The 25,434-nt window shown below is 46.6% G+C and overlaps 2 protein-coding genes across 2 annotated transcripts; one reads left to right on the top strand and one right to left on the bottom strand.

Annotated features, from left to right (window-relative positions):
* Positions 1-816: 816 nt before the first annotated feature.
* LOC144179467 (uncharacterized) lies at positions 817-21,263 on the top strand. The gene is made up of 11 exons (XM_077707836.1): positions 817-1,709; positions 2,318-2,479; positions 2,969-3,122; positions 6,039-6,153; positions 7,649-7,888; positions 8,007-8,177; positions 10,903-11,089; positions 12,043-12,285; positions 15,123-15,294; positions 17,515-17,663; positions 18,011-21,263. Exons 1-11 carry the CDS (start codon positions 1,220-1,222, stop codon positions 18,229-18,231), a joined length of 2,304 nt encoding a protein of 767 aa, XP_077563962.1. The 5' UTR covers positions 817-1,219; the 3' UTR covers positions 18,232-21,263.
* On the bottom strand, positions 21,232-23,579 carry LOC144179468 (uncharacterized). The gene is made up of 3 exons (XM_077707837.1): positions 23,126-23,579; positions 22,159-22,377; positions 21,232-21,414 (listed from the first exon to the last, which is right to left on the bottom strand). The coding sequence occupies exons 1-3, from the start codon at positions 23,293-23,295 to the stop codon at positions 21,258-21,260; spliced, it is 546 nt and encodes a 181-aa protein (XP_077563963.1). The 5' UTR covers positions 23,296-23,579; the 3' UTR covers positions 21,232-21,257.
* Between the last annotated feature and the right edge of the window lie 1,855 nt (positions 23,580-25,434).

Here is a 25,434-nt window from a genome sequence, read left to right as displayed (position 1 = left end):
AGGAGCGTTCTGTGTACATTATAGGTGTGCAGTCCTCACGTTCGTGCACGGCGTGTTAGCTCTCTGAAATGGGGAGGAACGGAGTGTTTCTATGTAAAACGCGTATGGCGGCACTTTAGCTCAACGCATCCAGCGGCATGCGTATTGTGGCGGCGGAAGGGCTCGCACGTGGGCCAGGTCCTTTAGCTTTAAAGAATAGCGCGAAAATAGCACCAACGATGCCGCGGCGGCGTTGAACATCCTGTAAGGTGCTGCAGTGTGTCCCCCCCTTTCTCACCTATTTCCTGCGTTTTTTTCTAACCGGCAAGGGCATTGAGCGTAAGTTTGTTGTGGGTATGCAGTCTTGCAGTGCGCCCAAGGCGTGTCCCTCTTTTGAGGGTGGTGCAGCAGAGAGGGGACCTGTCACTTTTCCGATGGGACAGCATTGTTTGCGGAGACTTTCTGACGTTGGAAACCACGAAACGATGGGCAGATTAAAAGGCCCTGCGGCGGGTCACAAGGTGTTTAAATAAGCAAGTTCAGCTTGTGCGAAGCTGCACTAGTCCTTCGCACAGGAGGCACGACGGCGACCGGCCCTACTACCGGACCGGCAGACTGCGCTCGCTACGGTATGTACCGTCCTTTACAATTATTATCAGTTCGGTAGGCCTGTTTAGTCTTCCTTTTTTGGACATAGACAATCAGTCACTTATACACGCTACGCTACAAATTCACTAGGCCCGTTGGCGCAGTTTGTGAGCAAAATAGTCGTCATTTTCCATTTAGGCGTTGGAAAGGACGTTCTTATGAATTTATCCACATGTTGCCCTTAAAGGAGTACTGACACGAAATTTCAAAGCTGAGATAACTATGTAAATAGCTTCCTCTGTATGTGGAGATATCTCCCAGCAAGTTTCGACAGTAACTGTTGAGTATAACATATTTTAAATGAATTTTAAACTTTGCCCTCATGAAAAAACTCAAAACGGCCAGCCTAAAGGAATCGGCATCAGCATGATGTCATGTAATACAGACCTCAAAACTGTCGACGTCACGGAGGCTGTGACGTAGCCCATGCCCTGCGTGTAGCTGCTCGGCGCGCAATCCTCCCTGTTCTGTGGCGCGCACGACTCTTTTGGCCGCTGCTCACTGCGCTTTGTGCGTCGTTACGAAAGTGACTGCTGGAATTGTGCTGCAGTCTCCTCTGACGCCCAGTTCTGCCTGAAGTTGTGCCTCTGCAATGTCGAGATACTGCGCGGCCAGCGACTGCCAAACGAAATCGAAGCAAGGCATAACTCTTCACCGCTTTCCTCCCGACCCGCAACAGCGACTGGGGTGGACTGAGTTCGTCCGTAGGAGCGGACGCGGAAACAGCTGGACGCCGCATCGGCAAAGTCTGCTGTGCTCGCTGCATTTTGCACCGAGCTGCTACGTTCATAACCAAACATTCCTGAGCCAGTACAGCCCGCAGGCGTTGCGCATACTCGAACATGGGGCCTTGCCGACAATCTCCGCATCGCCGAGTGGCACCACGTCGGGGAGTGAAGCAACATCTCCAAAACAACGTCGCCTCGAGGTTGGGGGATTTCACGACGCCTACGAGGCGCCTGCCGAAACTCCGCAGGCATCCACCAGCGCAGATTCTGCGCCTGCTCATTCAGATGCTTCTGAAGACGTGCAGTACAGTACAAGCTACGAAGTACCTACGGCGTCCTGTTCTACGAGCTCAGGTATGTGCGCTCTCACGGCGCTGTTTGTATGGGCTTGGTCAATCGCTCACACAGCATACGAGGCAGCGTAGGCTGTGCAGGAGCTGTTGCTTCTCGCGCTGCGGTGAGCAAAAGTAAATAATGGTTTTCTTCTACCACGATTCGACGTGCTGTTAGGCGAATTTAGCGTTGCCACTTCGTCATTAAGTTTAATGCTTCGTTGGCTTTGGGTTCCAGGGAACTACGCTAACAGTATAGTGATGCTTTTTTAGCCCGAGTGGCGGCATTTATCGAGTGCCAAAATAAAGTGGCCATTGCAACAAGTGGCCCACCGGTTACCAATTTTTAGCGCATACGCAGATGTTCATGCCAACAGTACGCTCGTATTAGCTAGCTAGCTGAGCATGAGTGCTGTGAAGCGAACTTGACAGCATTCACTTGGGAATGAAGACTGTTTTGTAGCAAATCCAAGAGGGTACTAAAAATGAACTGTTCTGCGAATGTCACAAAGCAATTAAGTATTTCACTTTTCTGTAATTGCGGCGTTGGCCGTACGAGTACATATGGGACCTGAGATATCAGATAATCCAGGTATCCGGGCTCATTACTCGTTTTTTTTTTATTTCCAGGCGCAGATGTTTCTTTGGGAGCTGCTACTTGCTTGCCTGTGCACGTGCCATCAGGAAGGGCAAATTCTGATGCCCAAACTCGGTCCACAGCGACTCAAGCAACACTGAAGCCCCAGATCAGGAGCGTTCGTGTTCAGGCAACGCGCACGACGAGGGAAGTCGGTACGTACCATCTCACAAATAGCAAGCAAGTTTTTGACAGAAGTGGTTGGTTTATTAATGCCAGTGGTCCATCCTTACGGATAGCAACTCAGAGATCTGAATGCTGGAATTTCGTTTCAGCTAGATAGGTAATGCAGATTGTAGACACCTTATCTGACAGCAAAAGTGTGTAATGCAGCTTTTCTGTGAAACCACTGTGTGTTGCTCTGCTTTGATGTTTTCCATTTTTGGTTGAGCCCACCTGCAAAGGCTACACTTATGTTGCATTACTTTGGCTGTATGATAGACTGCGAGGTTATTGTTGCATTCACTGTGGTAATGACAGTTCATCACTTGTGAACCACTGCTCTCTCAAATACATTGTGATCATCACATTTCCTAAAGCACAGCATGTGTAATAACTACCGTCAACATTAGTGCTGAAAACCTGACATCACACACAAATGTGCATTAAGTCAATGTGTTATGATGACTTTGTTTTATTTTCAGCATGCCAGACTGAAATAGGCATCCCGGAGCTTGTCCTCATGAAGGAACTACGGGAACAGTGCTCATCACCGGTGCCATCTGAGCCATCTTTTGCATTTGAAGATGACCCGTGTGATTCCACTTTCGAAGCACCTATTTCGGACAGCTCAGCCAGGTGAGTGCACACTTGAAGGGACACTGAAGAAAAACTACAATTCAAAAACACTGATATATCGCTCTTACACATAGATTTTGTTAAATAACATAGAAAATAGTGAAAAAGTGAAGACAGGCATCACCGCTAGTGGCCACACTGCGCAACTTCCACTAGAAGGGGTTAAGACTATGGGACTGATATTTTGACAATACGCCTTCACCTGGATGTTTTTTTAGGGTAACGTTTGATTGTCGAAGAAAACAAAAAAGAAGGCAAAAACCACTATCATAAGAGCCCAGCCAATAGATCGTGGGGGACCCTAAATGCCAAGCAGTTAGTTTGTTTTGGTGCAACACTCGCCCAGATAATTGTGCAGCCGCTGTACATTGCCTCTGTGCATTGCTACCTTCATTGTGACCCTCTGTGTGGTTTGCCTGCGCTGCTAAAAATACTGTGAATGCTTCTTTCGGCTAAGTACAGTATTTTCAAGCGTATGCACCGGCTCCCCTGGCTGCCACTTGATGGCACTACTTGTCCACACTTACGGCGGTACCACTATGTGAGGAGACAATAACACCAACAGTCGCCCGCCCTAAAAGGACAATATGTTTTTCTTCCACCAATCATCACTACTGATCACGGGTCCCATGAAAGAACATTTTGCATAGTGGTCCTGAGCAGCAAAGGATGTGCCAGTTGGAGAATGCATGACTGATTTGACCGAAACTGACCAAACTGCTTGGTACGTGGTAGCATTATAGTGTGCTATAGGGACCGGGCAGCTGGACGGGTGGCACCACCACTCTGCACTTCCCTCGTCAGTGGACTGAGCCGGTGCATTGGACTGCACCGCCTCCCATTGTTTTTGTCATGTTTGCTTTGGTGCTTTGAATGTTTTGGTGGCGTTGTAAGCCGACATGTGTGATGAAACGAAGTCTAGCCAGATGTGTTGGGTTCTTAGATGAAGTAATCACTACGTAAACTTGTCGGACGCTTCTAAAGTTGGGTATCGGCTGCAATGGCATGAGCGCTTTTTGCAGCGATCTGCGCTTGGCTCCACCCGTTCTGAGTACACATAAAACAACTATTATTAGTATTATTTTCTCCTTAAATACACTAACGGCTACGCAAACTTGTTGGATGCTTGGAAGGTTGGGAGTGGGCTACATTGACACGAGCGCTTTTTGCAGCACTCTGCGCCTGGCTCCGCGCTATCTGAGTAGGAATAAAACTATTAGCAATATTAGCATTCATTTCTACCACTTTAAATTATCTTCACTGGTTTCAATGACTACGGTACCCACGCCAGCCTTAGCGCTGGGATACCTCGATACGTGTGCTTTGAAGAGAAAGGCACCTGCATATGAGATGGATTACCGTGTAGCCGTAGAAATGTTGCGGCAGTTTACACTTTCTGTGACCGTGAGCTTTGTGCCTTCGCTTTTGGTAAGCGACACTGTGACAGCATGGGAGCCTGAAAGCCGAAGTGGAAATCCCACATTTGTGGTGGTCATTTTATCAAGAGCCAAAGTTATTCACCAACTCAACAGCCCAAACTACAACCCATCCCTCCTCCCCTTCCCGTTTTACCACCTGCGTAGAATAAAGGCTGGCACCGATAGTTAAAAAATGTGGCAGTGTTAACGTCAGCCGGTGTTTTTTAATGCTTAAGTATTCTTTACAGAGTACCTAAAAAAATCGTGTAATGCCTGGTGAAGACACCAAAAACGCGCAATTAGTTGCCTCAAATATGGGTGCATCAGCCAGAGTCCTCCAGCAACAGACACATTTCCGATACGCTGGAAAAAGTTTAGATTTGGAGAGGGGGGCATGGAAGTTCAAAACTAAACAGCAAAATCATCTAGCCATTTACCAACTAGCCAGCAACCATTGAAATTCTTGTAAACTAATGATTCTCCATGACAAGCAATAACGTTCTACTATCATGCGGTATTTATTCTATCAACGATTCCCGATGACTGTAATAAGAGCATTTCTGTGAAATTAAACACGTTTCAGCCGTAGGCAATGAAGTTACGGAAGCGTCGTCCATCACAATTTCTCTTTTGAGGTAAATCTTACAAGACACCCCCCAACTTTGTCTTTTGCTTGTGCACGACGTCGACGCTGTTTCGTCATCAACTGCCAGAGGCCAGCGCTGCAGTATTCCTAGATCGGTTGCACACACCGGCTTTGTGGGAGCATTTAGCTGCAATATACTCCTCGATACGCGAAACTGCATGCAGGCATGGAAAAATTGCATGAAGCAACGAACTTTCACTTCCAGCTTGACTTCCAGCTTGGCGCATTGAGCGTCGTCTGCTATTTGTAAATACTGAGTATGGGCGCCTCGTAAACATCACATCCACGCCCAAGATTTACCGATCTGAAAAGCGCACGTGGGGTTACATACGCTTTGCAAGCCGCTCCGCAGAAAAACGACAGAAAGCCATGCACAACTACGCTGCGCTAAACGCCACCGGCATTCCACTGACGAGCGGTTCGCCACGGGCGGCGCTGTTCGCTGAAGCGACGGTGGTGCCATACAACGGCCGCCTGGTCCCTATACATCACTGCTGCCGCACCTGCTTCCGGTGTATCATCACGTCAACAACAGCTGCAGGAGCCACTGTTTGCGTCATGGAATTGCTGAGAGGGGAATTGGAAAAGGAAAGGCGTTGTTTCATTAGCAATTGAGGCATCTTTTGGCACTGAATCAATGCTAAACTTGCTATGGAAAGGGCAGACTTTCATTTGAAACCAACTTGCTCGTTGCCTACAGTGTCTAATAAATTTGTTATGCTTTTGTGCGCATAGTGTATACAAGTGCTGTATGTTTGACAAAGCTTACAAACCCTTCAAGGATAACAATATATATGTATGTGTAAGATGTACAATTTCTTTTACTTTGCTTTATTTTCTGCGGTTTTTCAGTGCCATCCCTGACAGCCGCCAATCCGCAAGAAAATTTGTGGTGTATGAAGACTGCCTCATACAGCTCTTCACCTCGTGCAAGCACTGTGGGTTTCGCACAGTTCCAAGCTTGACGGTAAGAGACAGCTTCAGGAAGGTTTTTTTTCTAACATGCCCTTGCAATATTGCTGGGCACTAGGTGTGTGTATGTGTGTGTGAGAGAGAGAAAGGGAGAGAGAGAAACCCAACAGTCTGGAATGCCAGAGTTTCATACAGCAATAATAAAAGAGGAATGTGGTGTAGCGAACGTGTTCCACGATGGACATCATGGGTATAAGTGGGCTCAGACTGGCAGACTAGGTTGCTGACGAAAAGTGCTGTTGGTTGTATTACGCAGCCAGTTCAGTTTTCATCATGGTTTTGTTTGCACGTCTTTGCCAGTCTAGGTAATATGCGGCGTGTTGGAAAGGAGCGGTCAGAAATACTTTTGATTTTGAACTCACTGTCGAACGCATGCCAGCAGCATGGCGAGGGGAAATGTTCTGCATCCGAACATGCAAGCGGGGCGGGTTGTTATTTCATTGACCACAGAGCATGTGACAACTTTGACTACGAATTGGAAGTTGCAATGCCACTTGCGGGGCAGGGTGTTTTATTTTCCAAAATGACAAAAGCTGCAAAACATGCTTGCCAGAGTCAAACTTTTTCATCTGCGGGTTGCAGGTTAGTTGAGTGTTCCGGTTTCGGGCTGAAATTACTTTTCCAAGCGTAAGGATTTTCCTTTTTTTAGGAGAAAAACCTAATGGAAACATATATGCACATATACACTTCGAACATAACATAGTGAACATGTCTGGCAAGATTCCACTCCACACATCCCTGACAGCCTCAGAACAGAGAAGAAAAATGCCAACAAACACATTCTGCACACAGAGGTTGTGCCTTCATCTCGCGATTGCAACTGATTAATGCGAACTTTTGGTCCGTAAATAGACATGTGAAACGGTTCATAAAGCTCATGCGTTAATATTCTAGCATTCTTGACTAGCTCGTGTAATCAGAAATATACAGTGTAGGTGAAAGTCACGGATCATTTGTTGTCAATCGTTAACCTTTGTCTCGTCCTCGTCACGATGCGTAGTCAGGGGTACGTTAAGGGACCGTGCAGATAAAATACAAGTTTGTTTTATTAAAAAAATTTCGTGTTTTGTAGTGCCCCCAGTGCTTGTCCAGCAGCAAACAATGCCGTATTCACTGAGAAAATTGATCTAGGTCTAAATTTTGATTCTTCCGCCAAATCGTGTGTTTTCGTGACGTCTGCAATAAAGTCATAAGTGTGCATGTTTAAAAGAACTTCCATTGCATCATTCGCCTCCGCACTGTGGGAGCAGGATGAGCAGATGGCGTCATGCTGATGCCAACTGTGAAAAGGCATCGGTTCTGAGCTTTCTCGTGTACGCTGATGAAAATGGATTTAAATATGTTGTACTGAATGGTTACTGTGGAAAGTTGCTGGGAGACATCTCCATATACCAAGGAAGCTTTTTACCTAATTGTCTCGGCTTTGAAATTTTATGTCAGTACTCCTTTGATTTCCCTGATGCAAAAGAGTTGTGGATATCTCTTTTCAGACACTTGGCTCTCTTGCCATTGTTCGCACCATGTGCCATTGTGGTGTGAAGGAGTGGCGTAGCCAGCCGATGCAGGCCAAATACGCCATGGGGAATGTGGAGCTGGCTGCAGCCATAGTGTTTACTGGCTGCAGCCCCATGCAGATCATACGATTCCTCCAGAATGCTGGAATATGTTGCTTCTGCGAGAGGACGTTTCATCGCCTGCAGGCTCTATACCTCCTTCCGGCTGTAGACCAGGTAATGAGGTCAAGGTGCAGTCGTAGCCATTTCGTGAACTCATAACTGCAACCATTCTGTTTTTAACCTGTTGCAAATGTGCGGCATTCTTTAATGGAGTGCTGCTTTGTCAATCCAGGTTTGGAAAAAGCAGCAGGTGGCACTTCTGGAGGCTATGAAGGCGTCGGGAACCGGGGCCAAGCTGGCAGGAGACAGCCGGGCAGATTCGCCGGGACACTGTGCTAAATTCGGAACCTACTCGCTGCTTGACACTACCCTGAATAAGATTGTTGACGTCAAGCTTGTGGAGGCAGGTGGTCAAGTTTTTCTGAATCGGCTTACTGGTGCTTCTATCCAGCATGCCAAGTCTTTTGATGTATACAGCTGTGCACTCTCCAAACACTAGTCTTGCATGACAGCATCACAGCTAGCCAAGAAGATGCAGGCAGTCAGTTAAAGCAGATGTGCCTTTTCCGATAAGGCACAGGACTTTTGAAAGCGGTTAAAGGGACGGACAACCGATTTTTGTCTTGTATATGTTCTCTAGCTCATATGAAAGCCACCGTTTTATATAGCCCGGTAACCACAAGCAATGTTTAAACAAATTGGCGGAAATAATTTTAATTTGGCACCAAACTTTCTGAAATAGGAGGGGTGGTGGTTCGTAGTGTCGAAACTTGACACTACAAACCCGCCGCGGTGGCTCAGTAGCTAAGGCGTTGCGCTGCTGAGCACGAGGTCGCGGGTTGGATTCCCGGCTGCGGCGGCCGCTTTTCTGAAGGAGGCGAAAAACAAAAACGCCCGTGTGTACGAGATTTCAGCGCACGTCAAAGATCCCCAGGTGGTCAAAATTAATTCGGAGCCCTCCACTACGGCGTGCCTCATCGCCTGCGTTGCGTCGGCGCGTTAAACCCTACAATCAATCAATCAACTTGACACTACAATATGTGTTCCTGTCACGTGACCTGCAAACCTAGCAGCTACTGTAATTGCTGAAACGTTTATACACTTATTGAAAGCCTTCTAACACAAGTATTTGAACAAGTTAAAATTGTATATGTGTTTTGAAACATTATTTTGAAAATTTTACAGACACGTCTCCCGCTTGCGCTGGGTTGCTCTCGGTGCTGCTAACTGAGCCTCCGTGCCCGGAATCAACGGCAGCGTTCAGTAAACCGACCCAGTGAAAGAGCTTTGACGATTCTGCCTGAGTCAGGGGCGTTTGTTCTGCCAAAATATTGGATTTCAGTTTCCAAATACACCAACAGCAGCAAAAAAAAAAAAGATCGTGTCTGGGGAGAATCGAACTTCCGACCTCCGCAATGTGAAGCCAGATTCTGCCTATCGTCCGTCCCAACAGATGGCGCCTTCGTGCAAAATAGACTGGTGAATTAAAAAAAAACCGCACACAAAGGAACAAGCAACCTGCGATTGTTTTTTTTTTACCTGGGCACAAGTTTTTAAATATCGCTTTTCATCTCTCATTTAGACAAAAGTATGTTGCCGCGCTACTGTATGTCAAGGCTGCCAGCATGATTTTTTGGGAAGACACATACGGCTCGTAGATCAAACAATTCGATTTAAAAAGTTCTAGAGTGTTATCCGCAAAACCGTTTCTCGTGTAGGTGTTTCAAGTGATGCCCTTTCATTTGGGATAGAGAATATATACTCGACAAAAATCGGTTGTCTGTCCCTTTAAGAAAATGCATGACGAGATGAAAAGCAGGCTTGGAAATGTTTTGAAATATTGGGACATTTAAAACATATGGTGGAATATGTGAAAATACAGTAATACCTCGTTAACTCGAAATAGTAAAAACCGGGAAATATTTTGAGATAAGCGGATTTTCGAGATAAGCAAAGTTGCACGAATTACCACGAAATGTCGAGTTCTTTGCAAAAAAGGCACTACTTAGCAGCTCTTCACCAGCGGCTTCCAATTTTGCTTTTCATAAAGGTTTTAAAGAGAAAAAGAACACACAGGAGACGATCACGGGCTGGGTTTTGTAGCCCTGCAATTTTACTTAGCATAAAAGAACTGCGTAATGCTGGTCTGCTTTGCGGTCGCACTTGGGCCTAGTAAGAAATTTTCTAGCTGCCTGACGCATATCATCAGCCGATCTTCCCCGCCGCTGCACTCCACCTTATTTCACAGCAAGCGCAGCAAATTCCCCTTTTCGGCAGATGTCGGCACCTCTCGAGGAGGTTTGTCGTCATCGTCCCCCCGTCTTCGCCGTCCCCTCCTTTTGCGGCTATTTCAACGATTTCGGCGTCCATAAGTTCTCCAGTCACGCGCGCATACTGCTGTACCTTTGCGCATGTCTCTACCGTCACATGACGTGCCGCAGGGTTGCGTGACGAAGTTCATATGCCTCTAGGCTCAGACTTCACGCTTGGGGAAAACATCGGCTTTGTGATAGGCGTGGCTAAACCAGAAAGAAATCGAGGGACTTATGCGCGGCAGCATCGTACGAATCTTGTGAAACGGTCGGCGGCGGCGAAATTTTCGTTCCCCTCTCAGTAAAGATTTCGAGATATCCGCAGTTTGACCCAAAAATACTTCGAAATAAAGGGCTACGAATACATGGGACGTATAGGAAATGGTTCGGTGCCTCGGAAAATTTCGACTTAGCCGATTTTTCGAGATATCCGAGTTCAAGTTAACGAGGTATTACTGTGCTTCTCTCACAGTAACGTTTCGCAGTTTGAGAGCTCTATGTAACGCACAATACAAGCTGTAGCCCTTGCTGCGGGCACTTTAGAAGCAATAGAAAAAAACGGGCTTCGTGGTGAATAAGGCCCACCCTTTCCGTCTTTATTGCAGGTTTATTTTCAGTGTTTATTGTCAGTGTTTATTGCAGGTTGGCAGTGACCAGAAACATTTGAGGTGCCAATGTCTAAGAGAATGTTCTTATTTGCTTTGAAATGGCAAAAAATAAGAGATCAGTGCTTTTTTGAGAGGTTAGGGGTGTGTGACAATATGTTGATGTTGTGCCTGTCTTGCCTTCATGTGTTACATTGGTAACATTCCACAGAGTACGGAGGTGCCATCAAGCAACCACATGGAGCTCGAGGGACTCAAGAGGGCTCTGAAAGAGCTCACTGACCATGGTGTTGTTGTCACTGAGGTAGTGACTGACCGGCATCCCCAAGTACGGAAGTATTTCCGGACGGAGCAGCCTGATGTTGACCATCTTTTTGACGCATGGCACGTCGCCAAAGGTTGGTTTCACTGCTGTTCTTGTGGTTTAAAATGGTGTAGGCTGGTACAGCGGTTGGGCAGCCTTTGGTAACAGCTTTTTTTTTTATCAACAGAGAAAAGGCTGTTCATCTAAGCAGAATTCATGCCTAACTCTTGCTCAGCATCTTTGCTCTGGAAAAGGCCAGCTAGGAATAATGCAGGCTAAAATTTTAGGAGATGAAACACCATCTCAAACATGAAAACCTTGTAATTTTAACACGAAAGTGTTTTATGCCCGGCTACACAAAGATTTTGGTGACGTGGTATCCGTCACGGTAGTGCCGTCTCCAGAAAAAGTGGCATTGATGCGGCGGCGCCCGGTTTCAATCCCACGACTCTCTGGCCGTTACGGGAGGTACGCGGTGCTCTTCCGACTGCACTACGAACAGACGCGTGAATGGGACGACAAACGCACCTTATAGCCTTCCTTTCATAGGGTGCTGCGTGGTCTCTGCAATCTGCTGCCTGCGCCGCGCCAGCGCGGCGCCGGCAGCAGATTGTGGAGACCATGGGTGCTGCATCATGACACTAATGAGCGCCGACAGTTGGTGGCTGGATGCCAGCGCCTACGTGTACGGGGGACGCGCATTGTAAGCTGCGGAGAAGCCGACTTGCGCATGTCGCGCTCGTCACCCAGTCCGCTGCTTCTTTGCTCCTTTCACTGCAGCGGACCGTGTGTTCAACAAACGATTCGCTGACAACCCGTTTGTTTTCCTTCGCAAGGACGATTTGCGAGCACCTGTGGTTTCAGTCGGATTTATGCAACGCTCCGGCGCGTCTAACGGTGCCATTCTGACGAAATACAAATAGCAACGTGCAAGTTCATATTGATGCACAGTGAACATTCAGCTGGTCCTGTGAATGCACATTTCACTTTCATGTTTTACTGGTTCCTATGGAAGAGGAAACAACCACATTTTTTTCTGTTTTCCAGGGTTGAAGAAGAAGCTTGCGGCAGCTGCAAAAGTCAGGGGCTGTGAGACCATAGCCTTGTGGTCGCACTCCGTTGTGTTGCACATGTACCATGCCGTAGTGGTGGGTGCAGGTGATGGCGAGCTGGCCGTTGCTGTGTGGCTGTCCATGCTCAATCATGTGCAGGACATTCATGACGGGCACAGCGAGCTGTACCGCACCTGCCAGCACGGACAACTCCAGCCACGCAAGTGGATTTACCCAGGTTTGACTTCGTTCCAATTCTATTTCATGACTTTGCCCCTACACTATTCCTCCGTGCACATGAGCAACGAGTGTTTGCTTTTAGAAACAGAAAACCATAAGCAATAAGCATAGCCTCGTGTATTTTACAAAGCCAAACGGATTGCGTGCTTCCCAATGCGAGTGAGTGGTACGCCTGCAGTGCCCACATGTCGCAAGGTGGGGCCCTGATCTGAACCGGGATCACACAACCTTATCTGAATTCGAAAAAGGCTTGTGCCTGGTTGCCAAGGCAACCAGTGTTTGAGATTGCCAGGTAATGACACTTGCACCAGCGTTGAAAAACTCAGAGCCGCGGCGGAGCACATTTTGCCAACGTTGCAGCTTTCCACCACGCGTCGCCCCAAAATGAACCATTCACGTGACTAAAGCGCTGGGAAGGCTATCGATTAGGGGAGAGTGGCCTGAGTAGGAAAGGGCTTGGTTGGCCGGTCCGGGCTGATGCGTTTGGCATTGTAAAAATACAGGAGGCGATGCAATAAGTATGGGTCTCTAGGCTGCTGATGAATCGTGTACAGTCGAACCCTGCAATAACGAAGCCGCCGGGGAAAGCCAGAAAATTTGCTTTTGTGGGAATTTCGTTGCTGCGAGAATGAAACAAATGACCGGAAAATTGGCCACAAACCAAAAATGTATTTCCCGAAGTCGGTTATATTACTTCGTGAGCCTTACCTTGCAGCCAACGTCACAGTTCAGCTCTCACTGTACAAGTGGTTCATTGCTAGTCGTCGTCCGCACCCAAGAACAACGAGGTTGTGTCAAACGAATCCAAAACATTCCATGGGTTCACCTTCTCTGCACATTTTTTGCCCTGGCCCTCGGCACCGAGTATGTCCGATCATGCAAGCGAAGCCCAGCTTCTTCTGTTTACAAACTTTGCTAGACAGAGTGGCACCTCGTTGCACCAGTACTGTTTAGAAAACTAAGTGAGCACCGCTTTGTTGACATCCAGAAAGGCCACATCCGTCACTGTTTTGTCTTGCACACGTGCGCTGTTGAGAACTGGTGGGATCCTTGCTTTTCAAAATGGTTGAGCTAGCTGCAGGCGTTTCCAAATTCGTCGGCGCTATCCTCCCTTTATACTCCCTTCCTCCACTTGGGCCACTGACTTGGGCGACGATGGCTGCATTATCTCGTAGCGATAAAAACCTCCACTTTTGGGCTGGCGAAGGCATTTTACTGAGAGCAAACATGCCAATCGCCGCACACAAACAACAAACGCACGCGCGCTGTTCAGCGGTAGTGGGCTAGCGTAGCCCAAGCCAAAGCCGCGACTTGAGTCACCATGTGTCGGTGGTGCCGCTGCGAGGCTGCCTCCACGGCTGCCACCACAGCGGCCATGCAAGCGTGCTCAGGGTTCGCACAGGTCCTTGAAAACCTTGAAAACCCTTGAATTTAGAAGTGTCAATTTCAAGGCCTGGAAAGTCCTGGAATTTTTAAAGGGTCCTTGAAAACCCTTGATTTTTCTGGAGAGAACCAATGGCCCTATCTTTTCACAAGAGTTTATAGTGTTTGTCGTGGATTTTAGGTGTTAAAAATGTAAAGAAACATTGTAACAATCAAGTTTCAGTGTATTGCATGAAATTACGAGTTTGGTGGATTGTCATTATTACGAGTCAACATTGTGAACAGCATTCCTCAATAGAATCCATGTCATGATACAATCCAGTGAAGGCCGGCTTCTCTTCTCTATCTTGCATGTTCTATTTAGTCTGTGGACGGCCGCTCATTGCATGTTTGCTGTGCCTCATACGCTCCATCTGCGTTTGCTTTTACGTGCAAATGGTGGACGTGTACATAGTTATTCCTGCCTTGCAGCAACACTTGCTGATTTAATTTCAGCTCATATCCTTGCTGACAAAGCAGAAGATGCAGGCAACATTATGAAGTTTTGAAATCAAACAGCCTCAGCAAAACACCAAGAAAAAAGAAAGACCTCTAAATGCCAGCTGTCAAATAAAAAATAAAACTGGGGGAGCATTCACGAACCCGTTAGCGCCTATCTAAATGTGCACTAATGTGCTTGGGTATTGGGCAATAACGAAATTTCGCACTGTGTTGAAAAAGTTGTAAATAATCGCAGATAAAACATTAGACGGCGGCCTTGAAAATGTGTTTTGTGGTCCTTGAAAACCCTTGAATTTTTGCTTTTGGAGCTCGTACGAACCCTGGTGCTGTGGCAGAAGTTTACGCACTTTGAGTACAAAAAGAATGCATTTGACCATTTATTGAACACAGTTAACCTCCAATGGGTAGGTAAAATGCTGACCTAACTTGCACCGAATTTCGTTAACGCGGGATCAGTTTCCAAATTTGTTTCATTGCCTTGAGATATAAAATACATGGACGTCTATGGATGTTCGCCGGGGATGCGCAAATATTTTGTGCCGCGGGATTTTGTTATCGCGGCGTTTGACTGTAATTGGAATTTTCGGTTCATTAGAAGTGGTGTGCTGCTCCAGGCAATTTTGCCTGCAAGCCAGTGGGAGGAATCGTTTGATCATTGTAAGCTAAAAGCGAGTATCCTACCACTGCGCTACATTTTGAAGTCTTGCGATCGCAGTGCCCCTAACGAATTTTACCCGTTTTTGGCTTCACTTTTGATGTATCAACGGGGTAAGCGTTTGAACTACTCTGTGTTGCAGTTCACTCTAGCGATAAGTCCCAAATACCATTGCAACCCGCGCTGTCTGCTCAACTTTGCGGCTAGTTATTGAAAATGTCTAGTTATCGAAAATTGTTTCTGAAACTTGATTTTACATACGTGGAACTATCTTTCATTTGGTTTTATTGCTGCAGGAACAGATGCATATGACAAGCTGCGTTCCATCGTCAGCACGAAGCGACTCCTCGACGACATCCGCCAAGTGTCGCCGAATTTTCAGACTTCAGGAGTGGAATCGTTTCATGCGATTATTAATCGCTTTGCGCCAAAAGCATTGTCGTTCTCCAGCGCTGGAATGGAGGCACGGTAAGTACAATAAATGTAGACTGATCATGTTATCTGAAATGCAACGCACGTAAATAGGTAATAAAGTGGAGCTGGCCAGCACGTCCAGATAACATTTATAATATCTGAGCAGTCAGCTGTGGGAAAGCCAGACCTACATGGTAAAGTTGACTGCAGCTTAACAAAGTTAAAAAAATTAAGCTCTTTAATGTGGGCAGGACTGTGGAGGCACAGTAAATGTACAAGCATGCAATGTAACCTTTCATCGTAGTGTCGTACCTGACTGACCACGGAAAAAAAAAAAAAGCAATGGTTCAGAGTAAAGCCATGGACACGAAATCATGCGTCGCTAGAGTGTCGGCATCGTTCGGCGGCACCACGCCAACCCGCAGGAGAGGGCGAGTAACTGCAAGAGACCGACGAAGTCACACGTCAGCCGCTGCGTCAATGTGTGTTGGGGGACACATTTGTATGAACTCTGTCATCATTTAATAGTTATTTTTGACCGTTTATGAGCAGTTATTCTGGATTGCTTAAATGCAGTAATCAGGACCCTAGATTTGCCCTAAAAAATACACTTGCCTTATTTTATTTATTGCTACGAATGCTTGCGGGCCAATTTTGAAATCCTGCAAAATGCATTTCAAGTTATCACCGTCAAATCTGAACATAATAAGGGTGGTGGATAAACAAAAACGAACTTCGGACCATTTATTTCCTTGCAACTTGGTGCCCTACCTTGATGTTATGTGTACCCGCCGCGGTGGCTCAGTGGCTAAGGCGTTGCGCTGCTGAGCACGAGGTCGCGGGTTCGATTCCTGGCCGCGGCGGCCGCTTTTCTGATGGAGGCGAAAAGCAAAAACGCCCGTGTGTACGAGATTTCGGCGCACGTTAAAGATCCCCACGTGGCCAAAATTAATCCGGAGCCCTCCACTACGGCGCGCCTCATCGCCTGCGTTGCGTCGGCGCGTTAAACCCCCACAATCAATCAATCAATAATGCTATGTACGGACTGCGTAAGAAAAACAAATTTCAGCGCTGCCTTGCTACTGAGGTTAGAGCCGAACGTCAGTTGTAGATGAAAAGGCAAGGTACTCTGGCACCCTTTGTTTACCCTGCAAAAAATGGCTGATAAAACGCCCACAGCAAAAAAAAAAAAAAAAAAAATTACAGCGAGGCCTTGCCAAGATTCGAACCATGGACCTTAAAAACAGAAGCCAAGCTGACAGCCTCTCAACCACGCCAGGACACGGGCCGGATGTCAAGAATTCGATGTACTAAGCTAGGTTGCTATCGAATATTGTCAGGTGTGTTTTATTTTGGCCGTATGTAAGCAATATGGGCAGTGATAACGCTTGCTTCTTATACACAGATCTCGGAGGCGGGCCCAATTATGCTAGTACTGCAAGCGATGTAACCAAAGCTCCCTTATTTGGGTCAAGAAGAGCTATCGCTCTCCTACGCTAGCCACGGTAGCCGCGAATGGAATGGAATGCGCGGCTAGAATTCTGGCACTGATAACGCTTGCTCGTCATGCACCGTTCTTGCAGACAAGCCCCTTGATGCTAATACTGCAAGCGATGTAGCCAGAAATCCCTTATTTAACTTGGAAAAGGTTATGGCAAATCCCCGATTTCCCCGATGAGAGCCAAAGAAGCCACGAATGAATGAGCGCTTTAGAAAAGAAATAGCTTGCAATTTGTCTCAAGGAAGCCGATTACCGCATGTTAAAAAGAAATTGGTTGTTTTCTGCTAAAAGGAATGACCCAAAACCAGACGGACAAGAAACCCGGACGCTGCTGCCCGCTTTGCGGTGCTTTCTCGCACCGCGTCGACGCCGATATCTGGCGAGCATATACATCGGCCTTTTTTTTTCCTTAGTGCTGCCACAGCTTATACTTGCCAACCTGAGGATTTTAATCATAAAAATCCTGTGACCAAGTTTACATGCAAGGATTTCTAACTTGTCTTGTTAGCCACACAATAGGATTCCAGATTGTGCCGTTTGTATGTAATGCACTTGGGCAGAAAACTTGAATTTATATCACCCCGAAATTCATATCAGCCACAGCCGTAATTGAGATTCTACTGGGTACCAAGGTTTTTTGCACACTACATTTTGTGAAATCTGTGGCGGAATTTCTGAAATTGTAAAGAAAATCTAAATTCGAACATTTCACTAAGAATTTCAGAGACTTAATTGGCATGCAATGTGCTGTTTTGCATGACACTTTGCCACAGGTGTACACTGGCGGCCCTGCACTACAACGAAAATGCGGGTAGAGACCAGGCGGTGACCAAGGCTGGGGAGCCGCGGTGGCAGCTGAACATGCCCAAGGCTGGAACTGGGGACTGCACTGTGGTTGCAATCAAGAAGCCACCCACCTACAGTGCGTATATATTGGCATTCAAGTTTTGAGGGTGACTGCAGTGAAGTGCAGCCACTACCTGGCTATAATAACGTTTCCCACTCTGCATGGGGTCATACATTGATGCTACTACCCCTTCAGGACCTGCATATCTGCTGTTAGAATGGCCACTTGCAGTAACCATTGTTTGAAGGTTAGCGGTTCATTCAAGTCTATCAATCTACAAAACTCTAAAAAGGTGTCATTGAGTGCTGCACTATAGCTCAGCTGTAATGTAACACTGGAGTCGGTGTTGGGAAGGGTACTGACATTGGCTGTTGGCATTAGTGTCTCTCTGTTACAAAAGCATCTACTGGCATTCTGTGCAGAGTATGTGGCACGTCTTCGGGAAGCTGTGGATGACATCCTCATCACTGGACCTCCACCACCTGATGATGTGTTGGCTGGGAACTGTGTGCTACCTGATGAGAGCTCAAGTGCCGCTGCGCTGCTGGGTGAACCTGTGGAAGAACAGCCAGCTGTACCAACCACTGCCGAGCTGAAGAAGGCGCTTGTAGCAGCCCGCATGTCACGATATGGATCAACATAGGCAATCGACAGCGTCTTCTATCAGAACGGGCACCATCTTTCAAAGTCTCCTAACAATTTCCATCATGTTGAAGGTCCAGAGGATTGAGGCCCTCAGAACATTCTGGCTGTGCAGAGTCTTTCCACGAAGCCCTTGCTCATGTGCAGCCAAGTAGCCGGTCCCTTTGTCAAATCGGCAACCAGGTACAGACCGACACACCGTTCGCACCTCCAGGTGCGAACAGGAGGTGTCTGTTGGGGCAATATCATCGGCGTACATCAGGCTGGGTAGGCGCTGTTGGCTCGTCCTCCCCTGCCCTATATAAGTCCGTTCAAACCGAAGGGATGTTCCACTTCCTTGGGGATGAACATCGTCTGGCTATGGCTTCCTTTTCCAGGTGCCTGCCCCTTCTCAAACATGGTGTCAAACCTATCTCTCCATGCCTGGCACTGCATTGGGCTTAGGCGCTTCAGTAGGATTGCTGTAAAGCCGCCCAGACCTGTCGCTGTGCGAGTTTGGATATGGATTAGGACACATTTCGATTGTTTCACTTACCGACCCAAGGCGCTCCCCGAAATCTTCTGTATTATGCGTTCTGGCCTGCCCTTTCCCATACGTGCGTGTCTCTGCATGGGTCCTGCAGAGTGCATTCATGCTGCATGTTGCCTGAAGCAGGTTCTTTGTTGATCACAGCTCCAATCCCACACAGCATGGGCTCTGTGCTGTCCACCTCTGCAAAAGGATCTGTATCTCTTGGTGGCCATATTGCTGCTTAAACCTGGCATGTTTGTGTAAGCGTTGTACATGTTGCCAGAAATTATGGAGTGCCCCCTGCCTACTCTTTTCGAGTTCTCAAACAAATTCATGTTTACTTGTCAGATTCTGCCATTTTCTCTGTAGCCGTCCCACGGCTGCTTGCAAACTGGCTCAGGTTGTTAAACCCGTACTGCCATGTAATCTTGTCGGCGTGCTTCCTTCCTCTCCTGTAGTGCAGATGGGAAAGCTGTGTTCCACCAGCTCTCCAGACCATTCTTGGTAGGTTGGTTTTGACCTTGCTTTGTCTTTTTCAAAGTCTGCATCTGTTTGACCTACTTCAAGTACTCCACCTCAGGACTTTCTTGAAGCAGTTAAGCAATCTGTTCCACCAACTGCTCTTGTCGGAACACTAGCACTGACCCTCCTTCCACATCTTCTCCCGAATATAAGCCGCAGCCGGTTACTTCCTGGACTTCGGGTTTCAATTTTGTCAATCGTCATTCTCGTAAGCTTCTCATGAGGTCTGGTGACATCACTGCGAGCTCAATGGCTGATGATTGCTTTCCTGGCGACCAGGTTTCTTACCTCTCACACTTGTGTTGGAGGTTTGTGACGACCAGGTGTCTATGGTGTCCAGCAGCTCCTGGAAATTTCTGTCTCGCATCATTACGGTCTACTGGGTGGCTGTTGCAATTCCCTAAGAGCAGCACCTGGTGTTCAGTTTGAAGACACTTCACGTTGTCTCTTAGGCACTTCTACAGCTTCACATTTTACTCCCTGTCGGCCTGTCTGCACTACATCGACCCATCAAGACACCTGCCAGCCACAGATGATACGGCATTCTAGGTGCGCTCTCAAACACCAAAGGTCCCATCAGAGCAGTACTCCGACTCTTCCTCCTCGATACGGCATTCTAGGTGCGCTCTCAAACACCAAAGGTCCCATCAGAGCAGTACTCCGACTCTTCCTCCTCATTTCCAGCCCTCCTGTTGCACCCTTACCAACTCTGTTTTCACCAGGTAGCTCCCAAAAGTACGATTCTGCCACTGTGCATAACCAAGTGCTCTCCCTCCAGAGCTTAAAAAGTCTCCTCCGATTTGCTTAGGGATCTGCCGCCCTCCTCATCTGCGTCTATTTCCGGTTGTGCGGACAAATTCCACTTGCAGTCCCAGCTGCCGATTCAAAGCCTGGACCAATGCGTTCCACTGGTGAATTTTGCTTTGGGTATCCTTTCCTCCCCTCCATACTTGGGATTGCATAAAGCAAGTAGTGGTTCTGTGAGAACTGCTGTACCCTCTGGCTAACCTTTCCCCTCAGCCACTCACCTACACCATCAGCCGCCGCCTATTTTTCCCAGGTGCCGCTCCTGATTACTGTGCTCCTGTTGTCGTGTGGTGAAGTAGTGTGTGTGCCATTTGCGTTGCAAAAGTGGTGTTCACATGTTTCCCTGTGGACATGGCAAGATTGGTCTGTTCTGGTGACATGCTCTATGTTATTGCAGTATGGGGTATCTGCATGTGCAAATTTTGTTCACGTGGGGATGTGAGTGACCTTGTGGGTTTTTATGAACTGCACAAAAGAAAATTAACATGTGGATAATTATTTTTGCATTCTACTAATTGACTTTTCAGTGAGAGCTATGTTTGGGTTATTATCCTTGTTTATGCATTTCCAATTGTTTGGAAACCTGCCACAGAGTTCCTAAAGTGTGTGTTGTTACCCAGTTTATTCTTGCTAAGGGGAAGTGGGTACTTGGAAGAAAGAATGGAACGCGCGAGTCATCTCTGAGGTTAACTTGGCCTGCATAAAGTACCACCAATGTTGGCAGTATTTGTGCATTTGCACCTTATCTCCCACTTTCTGAGAGGCTTCCTGCCATGTTTCTAAGCCATTGCAGCTGTCTGTCACTTCCTGCAGCCAGCTTTATGATCAACACCTGTGTGTCGATGTGTGCACATTTTGTTGAGTATTGCAAACTTCTACGTCACCTGTTTTTTCTTTTTCTTTTGCTGTAATAACCAGTGGATCAGGACTGCGGGGGCTTTCGGGTCTGTTGTGTTTTTTTATTACTCAATGTTACAAAGTGAGAGATGGGTGTGGGCCTTTTTTTTACAAAAGTAGAAATAAACTGGCCAATGAGTCCCAAGAAGCCACCAGCACCTGCTCCAAAATATAATACCGCTGCCATCACTGTTTCGGTTATCAGGTTCCTATTGTCACCTTGATACTGATATGCAATTTTGTTATGAATGATCACACCAGAACTTTGAATAAACTTCATTTATTTCTCTTCAAAACTCGGGGTACTTAAATCCCGTGTATGCTTCCGATGGGAAGGTGTCCCTGACACTGCTTACCACACAGCTGGGCAAAGGGACCCGGCGGCCCGCACCCAGGACGTGCCAAATCCACCGCACGAACTGGCGGTACGCGGTGTACCTGTAGCGGCTGAAATGAAAAACACGTTGCAGCAGTTGCCGCAAGGCCAGGAAAACCACACTGCTTTGTTCGCAACAAACCAAGTATCTGTTGTATTTTCTTTGCTTCCTGAGAAGCTCTTTTCAATGGATCCTTCTGATGGGTGGCATTTCCACGTAAAGATTGCGAGTTTTCATTTTCGAAGGTTAGTGAAAATTAAGCAGTCTTTAAGGCGACGGTATGTCAGCGAGTTGGCCAGGATCTATAGCTTCTGTATAAATGTACTTTTGCTTGGCCGGGATAATTCTCTGTACATGGATGACAAGCTGGCGAAGCTTCCTGCACAGTGCACGGCCTTCCTAAAGGTTTATCTTTCATGCATTCATGTTCCTAGATTTTATTTTATTGGTTTATTTTTATTCGTTGTAATCATAACTCCGAGGCACACATACCCCCCAAAAAAGACACAATTGCATGCGCCAAGTTCCTTTACACTTTATTTTTTTCCAATGCACGCCGCTCCCAGTGGGAACCGAGTGCTCCCCGGGAAAGCCAATGAATTTTTTTAAATGACAGACGATAGGTGTGGACGCCAATGACTTTGCAAATTAATACTGCCGTGAGACACAAGCCTTCCGCCTGAATAAAGTTACACGCACAAATAAATTGGGCGTCTAAATCACAGGAAGGGACACAAAGAGCTTTGCGCCTACATGGAAGTGAATAGGCGATAATAAAGCAAAAGCAAAAAAAAATGCAGAAAAGCCATATTACCTGTGGATGTCCATGCCGTCCAGGAGTGCTGGACGGTTCTCCATGAGCGCATAGTACGCGATTTCCAGCGCGTGGATGTTGAGGCAGCCGTCCCGAAAAGTCTGGTGGGAAGTTATGCACTTCTCACCCTCCGGCACCCGGGCATCCACGCGCGGGATTTCGCGGCAGCACCGCGATTCTGAGGAGCTGGACATTGTGCGGCACAGACCGCACTGACACCTGCGAAGATTGCATTTGTATACCTTATCCAAGTTCAATGCAAGCGCGCGAGCGCACTATTTGGTGTACACATGCTACAGCTGCGCCGATATCTTTATGCACGATTTTCTTTTTCGTCTGCTTGTTTACATCCCATACGAAGTCTAGGCCGCCGTGGCAAAAAGCGAAAAGAACAAGAATAAAGCACACCCGTTTTGCATGCGGCACGCGCGCACGCGTCCATTGTATTGCTCCCATTTCATAAAATCACACCTGCTTGAAAAAAACAGGCCTCGTTTTTAAGAATGTGTACGAAGTTGCTGCGCATCGACAGCCGTGGGACGCTACCAAAAGGAAAAAACATTTCAAAGAACACGCACAAAGGTACCGAACGCGAAATCACCGGAGTGACTAGTTAGCATGCACTTGAAATTCAAATAAAAAAGATAGGACCTACAGGAAAGCGGCGTTATGCTGTTTTTTTTATTAGTATTATTATTGCCGGCTGTACATTTTGCGTGAAATAAATCAGCCTACAGGTTTCGTATAACCGCGAGTAGCTGACTTTTCGTGGCAAATAACGCTGCGGCGCGGATCGGCAGGCATGTAAACAAAGGCTTTGCACACCGCGTCACAGCTTATTCTACGGCATCACGTAATTGTCTGGTCCAAGCAAGATTTGTTTTTTTGTTCAGCACAACATTTCTGCAAAAATTACCAACGCTTCGCACTTCCGTATCTGGCAGTGCATAACGTAATGTAATCTTACCAGTCAGTGTTTCCGAGCCGCCACGCTTCCGGGTCGTCGTGCTGGACGGCTTCGTTGCTGTCCGACTCCTCGCTCGCCAGCGGGTCGAACTTAAAATGTTCGGCCGCGCGTACACCTACAATGTCAACGTCGTCCAACGACCACGAATCGTCTGAGTCGGAAGACGACATGCCGGTGAATGCGCGCCGCGCCGCTCGCGCTGCGAACGTCACAGTTTCTGTACTTACGTCATGGGCTCTGGGCGCCTGCTACCACAACAGTGACGTCAAGTACTAGGTCCTGTCATGGCGGCCGCTTCGCTGGTGTTTGAGTCGAAACCGAAACTGACACGTATAAAGAAGGCTGTAACTAATTATTTACGCTGCTGCAGACCATTTAATGTACCATTCTATGATCACTGGGGTGGTAGCCACCCATTGCAGCAAAAAAAACGCAACACGAAATTTTCGTGTCAGTACTCCTTTAATTCTTGAGACGCGACAGCCTGTTCTGATCTTATGTTCTACTTCCTCCAATCAGCATGTAACGGCTTTGGCAGTACTTTTAGACCGAGTTTACTACATAAAGATCGGTGAGATACTGTAGGCTTTTAGAAGCAAGATGCATCCGCGCTAATACCTTGATGGACGTGAACGGAGAACGAAAAGAAGTTATGATATAAAGTTCTCATTAAAGAGCATTGCTGGTACCCGGTAAGAAAGTCGAACGTTATTTAGCTAGGTCATGAATTTTACTTGATGTTTGTTTTTATTTCTTTTGACGATTTGATATTTACGCTTGATGTAGAAAAAGAAGACTGTTTCCTTTTGATCGTAAATCTTGATCGTAATCTTCTTGCACATGAACTGGAATTCTATGCTATTCGAGGTATGGCTTTCAGCCTTATTACATTATAATTTAGTCATCGTTCCCAGTTTGTGACAATAATACAATTGCAAGTCGGATATTCAGGAAACATGTTCTGGTGTTCCCCAGGGCAGTATTCTAGGACTGCTCTTATTTCATATTTATATTAATGACATTGTGCAGATAGACCCGTCAGTGAAGTTCGTAATTTACGCCGACGACACGAGTTTGTTTATCGCAGAAGAGGCTAGCGAGAGATTACTCCAAACGAGGTAATGAGGTCGTTGAAAAATTAGCCGTATGGGCTTGTTGCAGTGGGTTCAAGAATAACACTGAAAAATCTAAGGCAGTTATTTCTGGTGCAAAAGGTGAATATGTCAATAAAAACCAATATTTAGTTTTAAATGCGTGTCCTGTAGAGATTGTAGCCAGCTTTAAAAATCTTAGGAGTAGTTTGGGAACACATGCTTTGGGAATTGCACGTTGACCAAGTTGTCAACAAACTGTCGAGAGTAACGAGATTGCTTTACAAAAATAGTGACCTATTGCGGACGAATACAAAGCTACTCATTTATTATTGGCTGTTCCTGTCGTACTTAAACTGTTGTTTTCTTGTTTGGGGCCCAACAACGGTTACAAATATTCCTACAATATCTAGGTGCAAAATAAAGCTGTTCGATTTATACCCAACGTTGCAGCAGACAAGCCAACTAGATCTTTGTTCAAATAGTTTGGTTTAGTCAACACGAACAATTACTATAATTACCGTTTATGGAAGGCGTGGGTTGCTGAGAGAATAAGGGAAACGTTTTCTAATTGTACTATGTCCAACCTAACCGTTAAAGAGCATTCCTACAACACGAGACGACCTGATTATTAGACTCTCCGTCCCACTAGAACAAATTATGACGACCACTTGATGCAAAACATTGTCCCGAAACTTTGGATGAGCAGTGGAAATCGACTTACATTCAAAGATGGGCTTGATTTGTATGTATAGCGTAGTGTTTGAGCGCCATTGTCGCTAATGTAGCGTGTTTTTAACTTTACCACCTTTCTTATTTTTTTCCGTTTCCATTGTTTGCGAGTTGTACATCTCCCATGCAAGTGTTGTATAGGTGTTTGTAGCATGCAAATTTTGGTTTTTCTCTGATGTGAATAGCTTTGCTTGAATTATTTATGATTTCACTGTTGTACGCCATTTTCTTTTCTCCGAGTGGGAGAACTTTAACAGTTTGGTTTGTCACCGAAGCATCCCGTGATTTTCTCACATATGTGTTTTTATGTTAATGTTTTTAATACGTTTTCTCATGTGGTATTACAACTATGTAGCTGCTGACCTCGTAATCGGGCGGGGGGAGGGGAGCAATGCCAAGCTACGAATGTTTCTATTTGCAAACATTAAATAACGTTTCTATGTCGACGTCTATGACAGCCACCACTTGGGGGGTCTCGGGGCCTTT

Source organism: Haemaphysalis longicornis, unplaced genomic scaffold, assembly GCF_048455015.1.
Source record: "Haemaphysalis longicornis isolate Haplotype H1 unplaced genomic scaffold, Haemaphysalis longicornis Haplotype H1 scaffold_4, whole genome shotgun sequence".
In the NCBI taxonomy this organism is placed as follows: Eukaryota; Metazoa; Arthropoda; class Arachnida; order Ixodida; family Ixodidae; genus Haemaphysalis; species Haemaphysalis longicornis.
The sequence above is the reverse complement of the archived record's forward strand: the minus strand, read 5'-3'. Positions and strand labels throughout refer to the sequence as shown.